This window comes from Arctopsyche grandis, chromosome 5, assembly GCF_051622035.1.
Source record: "Arctopsyche grandis isolate Sample6627 chromosome 5, ASM5162203v2, whole genome shotgun sequence".
In the NCBI taxonomy this organism is placed as follows: domain Eukaryota; kingdom Metazoa; phylum Arthropoda; class Insecta; order Trichoptera; family Hydropsychidae; genus Arctopsyche; species Arctopsyche grandis.
In genome coordinates this window covers 4,616,963-4,629,954 of record NC_135359.1, presented here as the reverse complement: position 1 = coordinate 4,629,954, position 12,992 = coordinate 4,616,963, and the positions used below count along the sequence as shown (strand labels likewise).

General features: G+C 33.2%; 1 protein-coding gene across 1 annotated transcript in view; it reads right to left on the bottom strand.

The window, feature by feature from the left end:
• Positions 1-12,992, bottom strand: part of Shaw (potassium voltage-gated channel shaker cognate w) — a 71,510-nt gene that overhangs the window by 44,263 nt on the left and 14,255 nt on the right. Inside the window, exon 2 of the mRNA XM_077431243.1 lies at positions 4,688-4,805. Within this exon, the coding sequence (XP_077287369.1) occupies positions 4,688-4,805 (118 nt within the window). The remainder of the gene's footprint in view (positions 1-4,687; positions 4,806-12,992) is intronic.

Here is a 12,992-nt window from a genome sequence, read left to right as displayed (position 1 = left end):
ACACACCCACCGGGGCAAAAGTCCATCTGGTAGCCGTTGAAAATTCGAGCGACGACATCGACAATAACCGTTTCGCCCGAAGCGAGTTTTCCATAAGAGGTTTGACAAGACGAAACTTGCCTCTGAGATGGGTTCGAATACTTATCATTCCATCTAAATACGTACCGTATAGATATGTGCCCTGTGTAAAGGGTGTATGTAGGTATATATGTATATGTATGTATGTATATAATGTAAGCTAAAAAATGTTTGTGTAAATATTACATACGGTTTGGCTTACTAGTATTGACGCACGAGGATGATATATTACATATTCGGCCTGTGTAAACTGAAAGAAATCTGTATGTATCCCGAGTAAATAAATATGTTTTTGAATACATATATATATATATATATATATATATATATATATATATATATATATATATATATTTATATGTATAAAAGCGAAGTATGTAATTGTTATTTGGAATTGCATATTTTTCCATTCAATTTCATATCAAAAATTTAATTTTAATCATATGTAGATATAACTTTAAAATTTTAGTAAAACTATTTTTAATAGCCACTGATCTACTGATTATTTTCTATTTTACAATTTTTTTTGTAAGTAATTATAGTATTATATTATTTTAATGTATTAGATTTTTAAATCTTTTTATTATTACGAAATTATATTCACAATACATCTTATATATATTTTAATAGCTACTGATCTACTGATCATTTTCTATTTTACAATTTTAATTTAATTTTGTTAGTAATCATAGTATATTATTCTAATGTTAATTTACAGCATAATAGGAAAAAGAGCTCAAAAACCTATTTACAATTCTTATAAGTGCTCATTATACATCTAATACATAATATTATTTAGAGACTCTCTAAAGTCGATGACCAAAAGCAGATTGTGTTTAGGTAATTTGTGTTTATACCTGAAGGATATAGACATTTTTTTGTAATCATCGAGACTCTATGTTAGTATGTTTATTAGTGATTCTGTCATAGTTTGTTGCTAATGTCTGTGACTAATGTAATAGTATTTATAGCATGCAGTTATTTCGGGTGTATAAATAATTTAGCGATTTATTTTGTATTATTAGAAGCTTAGAAAGGTTACTATTGGAGGTATTATATTTCAGGAATATAAATGGAATAATCACAAAATATCTCTCTGTATATAATACATATACATACATATCTTAACCAGTAGTGTGTCGTTATTATGAAAATTATTACTTTTCATTAAATAGTACCAATGTGTAATACTTGAAGTATAAACGCATATCACACGATTTGATTTCTATAATAAAATAGTCCAACGATTTATTTATCAATGGTTTAAGTATATATTGAATTATTATAAGATCAATGCAGTTATGATGGAATTCCATCCTACAATTCACTATTATAATTAAATCAAGAATACGTCAGAAATATATTAATTTTTCATCTTTATCAATTTATTTTACGAGCATTGAATTAAATTCATCTTCTTCGTTAAAAAAATCATTAAAACTAATCAATTATTCATTTCTTTGTACGAATAATATTCATAAAGCTATTTGAAACTTCGCATTATATTTATGATGAAACGATTTCGTAGAAAATAAAGTTGTTTTTAATATATCGATCATCGCCGTTCCTTTTTACATACCTCCTTTGCATTTCACATGCTTTTCGTGTTAGTGGTAACTTTTATATCTCTTATCTCTTATCCGATCGTTTTCATACTTTGCCATATTGCTCATTTTGGTCATCAATATACGTTAATGTATCGTCTGCCATTACGTTGGAGATAAAATATCGTATACAACGCGTATTTAATATCGACATTATCGGGTTGGGTGACATTTAGTTCGTGTGGTTCGGCGTTCGTTCCGTGTCTTCCAACCTGTTCGCTTTGATATGGCCATATCAGATTTTAATTGTTTAAACGCCTATAATTCACTCTATATTTTATAAAATTTGCTCTATAGGTTCTCGTTATCTCTAATATTTAAATATTTATAGTTTTAACTCTCATATGTATATATAAATTTCAAATTTGGCGTCTAGCTTCATGTAATGTAATACAAGATATATATTGATTTTTGGCCAAATATGTCAGATCTGACATTTCACTGTATATCTCTTCAGTGAGTTTTATCTGCGAGATAAGTATTCAATAAGAAGTTATGTTGCATCTAATTGTTAATATGATTTACAATAAGCTTACATACATTTAGTTTTTTACAATAAGCTTATTATATATTTTTTTCATCTACAAAAGAGATTGAACTTCAGAGGAGACACTGGAAGACACTTATATATATATATATATATATGTATATGTATATATATTGTATATATCCCGAGAGATGCTAAATATGTATGTTCATAAAAGAATGAACGAGCTACGTTTGAAATCAATTACGTCACTTTGAGAAAAAGGTATTTTAACGTTTTCTATAAACCAAATATAATCATATTACAAAATGTACACAAACTGAAAATATTTTAACGTCAAATTAAAACAAATCAAAATTCCACGCCACTTTGTATATTTTATAATGTAATTTTCGCGTTGACATTTTTAATGTATGAAAATTATCTCTAAAAATTAAATTAATACTCAAACGAGGGGGTCGGATATGGAAGTGGAGGATTTACATCACACACCTATTAATGCGAAATTTCATACACACACACACACACACACTCGTTCGAAAAGGGTAAAAGGCAACCGTGTAATACTCGACTTTTTTCCTCTCTCGGGCTCGTCGTTCGGCAGATAGCCTAATCTCGTATTTCCCTTGGAAAAAAGGTGTGTCGCCAGGGCCGTAGTGAAAATAAGGACGAAAAGAGATAACGACATCGTCTTCTGTACCTTTTTCCAAGCGTCGTCGGTGAAATATCATTCAATTATTTCGGGGGCGGCGTAAGCGAACATGGAAACTTGTACGCACACACGGTAGATCCTCGCAGATAGATATACAATAATATATAATATACATTTTCCGGAAAGTAAAATAAACTTTAAGTTAGCAAGCGTTCGCCTTTTGTTCGTCTGCTTCCGACTTCGGTAATTTACAATACAACCAACTCTAAATTGTTCCACTTTTGCCAAAGTCCCCCTCCCGTTACGTCGGTTTCTCTCTCCTACGTGTGTATCGATTTTTGTACAGTTGACCGTTTTTCCAGGTGTATTTTACTATGAACAAATTCAAACTATTCCCTGTGAAAATGTACGCTAGTAAGTTTAATACCATCCACTTGCGAAGCACAAATTTCAACAATATTATTCCTAGAATGGTGGGTGAAATATTCAACACAATGTACAACACTGGATTCGCTGCCAAAGTACTGTTGGTATTTATTGATTCAGCATACCTGCAAACATGTATGTAATATTATATTTGCAATATTTGGGTCAAATCCTTTGGCTTTGGCTAACTGATCATGGCTGTATTCGAGTGTTTCGATCAAGTTAAAAGCTTAATTTTTATTACTCACAAAGAGTGTGATTAAAATAAGAATAAGTGGATATTTATTTCATATTTTAAAATACTAATGTTGTGCTTGTTGTTATTTAAACGGGTGGTTTCGGAAAATAAATTTATATAGGAATTAAAATAAAGTTATATGACATCGCAATTGTAATATGAAACCAATTCTATACATTTTTATTCATGTCTATCACTTAGAAATATTGTTATCAAAATATGATAAGCCCGATGAAATATCATCGCATGGGTTATTGCATATTAAGTTATTCAATAAAAAAAATAAAAGAAATATGTTGGTCATATGTATGTTGGATTCAATTAAATAATAATTAAATTAATATTTATATTTAACTATTAAATATGAAAAAAAATGGTTCAAAGCCTCGCTAAATCAAATTACGGTTATGTATTTTTATATGACGTGACGTAAGCAATTTCTGTTATATGTAGGTCTGTTACCGAGAGTTGGCGCGAACAAATGCGCTTGTGTACTGTCTGTGAATAGGTGCATAGCATGTTGTTACATTGCATTAAATAAAAAAAGTCGCTCTGTCTCTTTCGCGCGCATGTGCGTGAGTATGAGAACGCGCCAACTCTCAGTAACAGACCTGTAATATTGTTGCGATAGACCCGATGAAAATTTTAGAGTGTATTATAAAGTAAAAACTACTTATCTACCTACATACATATATGTATATAAATAATTTAAAAAAAATAATTAATTAATTAAATTAATTTTCAATAGATTTTCAGTAAATGCTTGTGGGAATATATTTCCCTAGAATAAATATGGCTAACAAACAGTATATATACAGGTTTTTTTTTTTGATTCGTTATTATAATCGTATATTTTGTTGGCAGTGTTTACCTGTATGTCGAATCGAAACGACTATTATACTATGGCGAGCGCTATCGCAGACACACACACACAGATACACAGAAAAGCGCTATTATATATTATTTTAATGTACTACTCTACAATGTAAGTGGTTAGTGGATACTATTATGTAAGTATAAGATCAACATTAAAATTAATTTGGGGTGTCGTTGAAAATCTTTAAAAATTATTTTAGTTTTCCCTCTTCTCCCTTTATACATATTTATATGTTTTTTCTAAAAAAAATTGCACTTATTATTTGCAATCGTAATATCAGTGCATTTAATTTTTTTGATACAAAAAAAATCTAAATAAAACTTACTTGAGTATACGTCATCCAACAGCAAGGCTCAACTTGATTGGCATCTAAGCCCCAAAATTCAAGCTCTTCTTCGAAAAGTGGTCCGCACACGTCTGTTGGATAATGGAGTTTTCCGGTCCTGAAAGAAAAAAAATAATCACATGTATAACTGTTATGTAGCAGTCGATTGAAAATCATAACGACGAAAAGCAACACAAGAAAAAACCGCAACACCTACAAATTCATACACCGCGACATTCACCGGAAAACGCGGAAGCTTTCGAATAATTGGAATCCTCGACAAAGTAATAAAATTAATTCACTCGCCATTTCAAAGCGTATATTAAACAAGTCTGGTGAGAAAATCACATTCTAACCATAATATACGTGTATAATATTTACTTTTTTTTTCCACTTATCTCCGAATCGTCTCCGCGTCCCAAGCGAGTGGCGAATTCGAATTTCTGCGAAAAAGATTACGTTGCTATCGCCAACCTTTGACCGGGCCTGGCCCAGTTCAATTAGAAAAAGCTCATCCAATTATCATGGAGAGCTTTCGCACTGAATATGCATGAGTTGGCAAGGAGCCTGCGAAGACGTACGGTCGAAGCTTTTCTGCGAAAGCTTCCGGCTTCGTTATCGTGCGAAAAGCTCGGCATAACAGTGCATCGGTGTAATACCTCTTGTCGACATTTGCATTTTAGAGATAGTTTATGAAACACTATGGCTCGTTTCGTACCATGACAGATATTTGTTACGATAACATACTACGTACAAAGAAGATATGAATACAATTTATGTTATACTAGTGGTTTTACCCAATTTCCTTACAAGCGTTTGTAATATAAATCGCTTAAACATGACCAAATCTAATAATAAACATTTTTAGTTCAGTTTTATTTTATATACAATTATTTGAATATTCATTTGTTTTTTTTATTAAATTGACTGCCACGAACAAACAAACATATGTATGTATAATAAGTCTATTTCGGAATTATATGTATATCAGAATCCGGTGGACCCCCCCGGCACCCTTCGGGGCCTTCGCCCTCGGCACCTTCGCCCTCGGCGCCTTCGCCCCCCGTTCGCCATCACATAAATTACATTGAAAAAAAAAACTGGAATTATTCCAGCATCTGCACACTTAAAATTTGATATATGTAAATTTAAAAATGGACATACAATATCTGTGCACTAAGCAATCGATATGCAGAGTTGATAGTATTCTATAACGGTGAACCCTATATTTAAAGAAATTTGTAGAAATAATAAGATTAACAATAACAAGAAGATTCGCCCATCAAAGCTGGAAACCAGAAGCACGTCCCGTACCGCACTTTTAAGTGTGTTCTTACGATTAGCAAGGTTTTTATTAGTTTCACTTCGCCAATTGGTCTGGCAAACTTTCTACATTCTTCCGATCGCCTTGAAACTTTGCCATTTTGCGAGGTTTGGCCGCCGATAGAGATTCAATTGGGTCCGCTAAGTTGATGGTGAAATATAATTTCTATAATATATATAACATATATTCTATAATATATAATATATATATTCTATTTAATGCTATATTCTTCTTTAAGCTCATAAATGGTTTCCTTGATTGTTCTGATTTACTGAATAAGGTTAATTTCAGAATCCCAGTTCGGTACTCTAGACGCGTTGCACTCTTTTCACTTGATCCTTTCAATACTAATTACCAAAAATATTCTTATCTGCAGCGCGTTTATCGTATGTTTAACGGAGAGCTGAATGAGGTTGATCTATTTGGTATTTCCCTACATCAATTCAGGTCTAACATCAAGAGAATCTTGACCGATTGATTCATTTCTTCTCCTATTCTATTTTATAACCTTTTTCCAATATTTCCAATATTTTTATACTTTAGTTTAGTTATGTAATGTGCTATTTAATCATATTATAGCTTTCATTCTTTTCCTTTTCATTTGTTTATTTTGTATTTACCTTTTTCATTTGTTTTATATTTGTAAATTTCAATTTCTTCTTATATTCTATTTTATAACCTTTTCCCAATATTTTAATACTATAGTTTAATTATGCAATATTCTACATATTTTGTCATGCCTTTATTCTTTACTTTTTAATTTGTTTTCCTTATATTTATCTTTTTCATTTTTGTAAAAATCTATTATTGGACTCGGATGTTACATATATTATTTATTTACTATTTGTTTTTTTATACATATCTATGTACATCCTGTCTGTTGATTTTTCAATTAATAAAATAAATAAAATAAAATAAAATAATCGTATAAAACACGTTTAAGAATTCAAAAGTTTTGGAGAAGGTGACAGCTCACTCACTGCCAATAGCCAGTAGCCTTGTTACAATTTTTGATCATCAATTTAGTCTCATTGTATATATTTTTTTTCCTTATACGTTTTAAACCCGCCTAGTATTTGTAAAGTATTCCTTCATGAGATAAAAAAACACTACTTGCGTATTATTTCTTCAAGCATACGTTTGTAAATTGAAATACATAAGTAATCTTGTATTTTATTTTGAACGTATTTCAAAATTTATATGAATAAGTACATTTGATTAATTATGTCAGTGCAGTTCTGTGAGAGTAATATGTATCATCAACATCCGTTTATGATAATATGTATCATCAACAAATCGTTTCGCCAGCGAATAACGATCCCTAATGCGTTTCCGTTCCCATTGATACAGTAGCTTTGACTTTAGCATCATACATATACATATATATAATGCTTACATTGTTGTATCAATTCTAAAAATTACATTTAAAATATATACTATGAATATATTGTACATTTTATTTTATTTTATTTTGTTTATTAAATTACATAAATTGATAAAAGTTGATATAGGTACCTGTACACGCGTGTGTGGAACTACCAATGTATGAAATTTTTATTTATTCAATTATTTAATGTACACTCGTCTAACAGATCGCTCCAAAGTGAAGAAGGTACTATACAGATCCAGAAATACACCAAATTACATACATAGAATACGTAATTATTATATACTAGTTGTTTTACCCGGCTTCGCTCAGTATATGTAATATAAACAGATTAAACATGGCGAATCTAATCGTAAAAATTCATTTGTTTTTTTATTAAATTTATTTGAATCGAAAAAATATACCGAATCGTAATAAAAACGATTTGTTTGATAACCAACATTATATATTTATATACTTACATACAATTTTTTTTTATATAATACTAGCTGAACCCGACATGCTTTGCAATACCCGAATAAGGCATGCAATTCCCGTTCCCGTTCCCGTAAACTAAGCACAGGGACGCATTTGACTCGAAATTCGCACTTATCTTTGAACCCCTGCGGCCCTTTTACCTTTCATTCTCACATTTACTTGTTTTTCTTTATTAGTTTTTGTCTTATTAGCTAGATAGAATATAGCTGACTCGTGTACCGGGAGACAGGGACAAAGATCCATAAACCAGGACACGTTCCTGTCTACAAGGACGAATGGCAGCCCTAAATAAATATAATAAGGTCAAAATATTTATGTTTGATGAACTACATATTCTGATTTTTATTGTTTGAAATAAAGTGATTAAATATCTAGTTTAAAGCCAATTTTTACCTTTTCCTATTTACTTTTCAAGGTGTCAAACTTATTGTAAGTTGTAGAAATTTATGTGGTAGGGTTTATTATATTATGTCTTGCTAATATTTCATGGAACAATTAGAAAATGTTGTGAAGTTTTGACAGAATCTGTCAGCTAAATTTGTCAGAAAACTTAAGAAACCTCCTCTAAGCCATAAGTCTACTAGGTGAAAGCTTAATTGTTGTAATACATTTAATTTTTTTTTTATATATTTATAATATAAAAAGAAAATTCGAAAGATTTAAAAAATTGTCATCCAAGTATAAGGTGATTTTTATCACAATTCTTTTAAAAGAAACCTGCAAATACAATATCTATTGCCAATGTTTCCATGTATCGGAGAATAATAGAACCACGAATCAATGGCAAGAATACTTATCGGCTTAAATCTATTATATAATATAATACTTGTGTACATATTATCGAATGTCCAGATATAGTATAACATTTTTATATATTATTTATTGGATTATAATTCAGATGAAGAAACGGAAAAAGATGAACGAATTAAATATCACATTAGATTTTTTTTTGTAATAGGCGTTTATATAATTATATTATTATTTCTAGATATACATATATGTATATGTATACAGACTTCACATATATGTATGTATGTACATAAATATAAGATACAACGTAACATATCACGCGTGTCATAATTTATTGTAACGAAACATCACATAAATCACCGCAATAAATCAAATATCCTTTCCGTTTGTCGAGAACGAAACCTTACGCGCGGATTTTTTTTATATTACATATAAATTGCCGGAAAAAATATCCCCGTATAATAAAGCAATCCGATGCGAACAAAATGAACAGTTACAGGGGTTGAAGTCGAAATGTAGAACTACGTACACTCCATTTATTATTATTAAATAGCAAATTGCTAGTGAATTATTTACAATTAACAATTTTAAACTTAAACTAACAACTATAATATAACATAGTCAACAAAATTAACAAACAGCATTTTATCAAACTTACATATATAATTACATCATCTTCCACAGAGGTATCCATTAACACCCCTCAAGAAAGCACCAACATTACCTCAAAATCACCTCCAATGTTCTCAGGAAGGGCATTATATTACATATATGTACATATGTATTTGAACACCTCTGTGGAAAACACCTCCTGCAGTTTTTGCTTCCTTAACTCTACCTATAATTAATTTGGGGACGCGACAATTGGTGCAAGTCCAAAAGTTTCAACGACAAAATGTACCCGAAAATTAGTGCACTGACAAAATGTACCCGCGACAAAATGTTCACGCGACAAAATGTCCACGGAAATAATGTTCAAGCGACAAAATGTTCAAAAATCCTTAATTTTCCTATTTTAATGGAAAAAGTAACTTTTTATTGTATTATATGTTATATATCTATTGATGTATATGGTACTTTTTGTCAGACTTGGATATTTGTGACTCCAAGTCGATCGTTTCCTATCATAGTTTGCCAATTTATCTGATTTCATTAGTGGAACGATTCCATCCATCCGATACATCAAATTGGCAAAAACAATCCTACCCACTATGTCACAGATGTCTGAATTTGATATATGTATAATACCTAAAAAATTATGTACAAGTCTAAATCCATAGATGTCTCTATGGATTAATTAACAATTAATTAATTTCTTGTTCATCAGCCTCTCGAAATACAGAGATTTATGTAATAAAATGCTGAAATGTTTGTAATTAATTGTCTAGGAAGGCACATTGGTTTTACCTGTTAGGCCTTCCTGGTATATATCTATGTAAAATAAAATATGTTCATATGGGATTTGTTTCTCATAGAATACTACATAGTTGTTTTACCCGGCTTCGTTCAGTATTTGTAATATAAACAGCGAAAACATGGCAAATATTATATAATAGTAAATATTCATTTGTTTTTTTATTAAATTTATTTGAATCGAAAAAAAATAATATTCAACCAAGCGAATCATCGTCATAGAAACTTTGACTTGTTTTCGATGTTACCAACCAAAAATACTAAGATACAAACTTACATACAAAGTCTCTTCAAAGATGACTATCAATATAGAATACTAGCTGTATTACCCGGCTTCGCTCAGTGTTTATAATATAAACCGCTTAAACATGACTAAGCTAATAGTAAACATTTAATTAAAAAAAAAAAAAAATTAAAAAAAAATTTTAAAAATTTAAAAAAAAAATCAAAAAAAATCAAAAAATTTTTTTTAAAAAAATCAAAAAAAAATTTTTTGCCTTCTAGGGCTTCGCCCTCGGCGTCCCCCTGAGCCTTTGCCTTCTAGGGCTTCGCCCCTCCACGCCCCCATGAGCAATTGCCGTTTAGGGCTTCGCCCCCATGATCAGTTGCCTTTTAGGGCTTCGCCCCTCCGCGCCCCCATGATTAAATGCCGTCTAGGGCTTCGCCCCCCTTAGTTAATGCCTTTTAGGGCTTCGCCCCTCCACGTCCCCATGGTTAATTGCCGTCTAGGGCTTCGCCATTAGTAAATGTCTATTAGGGCTTCGCCCCTCCACTCCCCCATGATTGAATGCCGTCTAGGGCTTCGCCCCCCTTAGTTAATGCCTATTAGGGCTTCGCCCCTCCGCGCCCCCATGATTGAATGCCGTCTAGGGCTTCGCCCCCCTTAGTTAATGCCTTTTAGGGCTTCGCCCCTCCACCCCCATGATTTAATGCCGTCTAAGGCTTCGCCCCCATGATCAGTTGCCGTTTAGGGCTTCGCCTCATAAGGCTGCGCCCCATGGGGCTTCGCCCCATGAGGCTGCGCCTCCCTGCGCCCCCTTGCGCCCCCTTCGGAGCCCCATGCGGCTAAGCTCCATAAGGCGGCGCCCCATAAGGCAGCGCCCCATAAGGCGGCGCCCCATAAGGCAGCGCCCCATAAGGCTGCGCCCCATAAGACTGCGCCCCATAAGACAGCACCCCATAAGGCTGCGCCCCATAAGACTGCGCCCCATAAGGTTGCGCCCCATAAGGCTGCGGCCGATAAGGCTGTGCCCCATAAAGCTGCGCCCCCTTTTGAGCCGCATGGGGCTGCGCCCCATGAGGCTGGGCCCCCCGGGCCCCCTTTGGGGCCCCAAGGGGCTGCGCCCCTTGTGGCGCCCCTGGCGGGGCCCCATGAAACTACTCGCCTTGCGCCCCCGCGGGGGTGAATCCATTGAATCGAAAAAAACAAATCGGCGCCCATGGATCGAAAAAAAAAAAAATCGAATCACGTGTTCGATGACGTCACCGATCTACGGACGACGACGACGACCAAGGATACATACATACATATATACAAAGTCTCTTTCCAAATTATAGATTAGATGTCTTATCAATACGGCAAATTTCGTAGGGAAAGGTTTATGAATAGATACGTTTATCGACAAATCTCTAACTAGCAACTAATAATTTTGTTAAAAATGTCATTGTATTCAATATCATTATTTCTATTCGAGATATAACTTATATGAGTACCTAAATATATAATTTATGATTAGAATGAATGCAAACAGACACCGGTGATCTAACGTTGGTTGGAGAGGTTTTAGAAAGAGTAAAAAGATTCAAATACCTGGGTACCTGGCTGTATGAAGAGATGGACCAAGATAAAGATCTAAGAATGCGCATTGAGATGTCTAGAACAGCATTGATCAAAATGAAGGGGGCGCTTACAAACAAGAATCTCAATCTTCGTACGCGTTTGAGATTCGCGAAGAGCTACGTCTGGACATTGTTACAACATGGATGTGAAACGTGGACTCTGAAGACCAGGATGATCAGCCGCATCGAAGCTTTTGAGATGTGGGTCTACAGGCGTATGCTCAAGATCCCGTGGACCAAAAAAATATCAAATGAAGCTGTCCTCGGCATGATAGAGAGAGGCAGAGAACTTGTTTCCGTCATCAAGCGGAGAAAGATGAAGTACCTCGGACACATGCATACGGGGTCCAAAATACGAATTTCTCCGTTTGATAACCATGGGGAAAATAGAAGGCAAAAAATCGATTGGCAGGAAAAAGTTGTCTTGGCTTCGAAACATGTGCATGTGGACAGATATGAGCGCTGAAGAGTTGTTCCGAGCCGCTGAAGACCGATGTGGATATCTTCAAATAATCGACGAGGTGGTCGCCAACGTTCGGATGCGGACAGGGCAATAACAGGGCAATAATTGAGAAGAAGAAGAATAGCACTGTTCGACACGAAAAATGGTTCAGAGACGAGATATGACTTTTCTTATAGATCTATGCCCAGTAAATACGAATCTGGTAATAAAAAAATGTTGATTGGCTCGAGATTTGGAGACATATGTGTTTTTTTTAATCGCGCAGTTTTTCCATATCTTGGTGCTGTTCAGTCGATGTCTCAAAATCTGTCAATTTTATGTTTAAAATGAATATTGGATTTTAAGTCGGGTAATTTATCTTTCATTTGTAATACTTTTCAGCTTTCAAATCTCTCAAAGTAGTCGTCGAGTTCAAATCAAAAGTCAATAGTACGTATTTTCACTTGAGATTTTTTCACACTGTTAATACTATTTTATATTGAATATTTTCTATTGAAACATGTTTATTGAAATAGTGTTCTGGCTACACTATTTTTTTTTTTCGTTTAAAACGGTTAATTGGAAGTGTGCTGAAATTTAAATCGGTAAAATTCCGAGCTAAAAGCTCATACTAGTATTTACTCGTATTTACACGAATCTGAATTGAATTAAT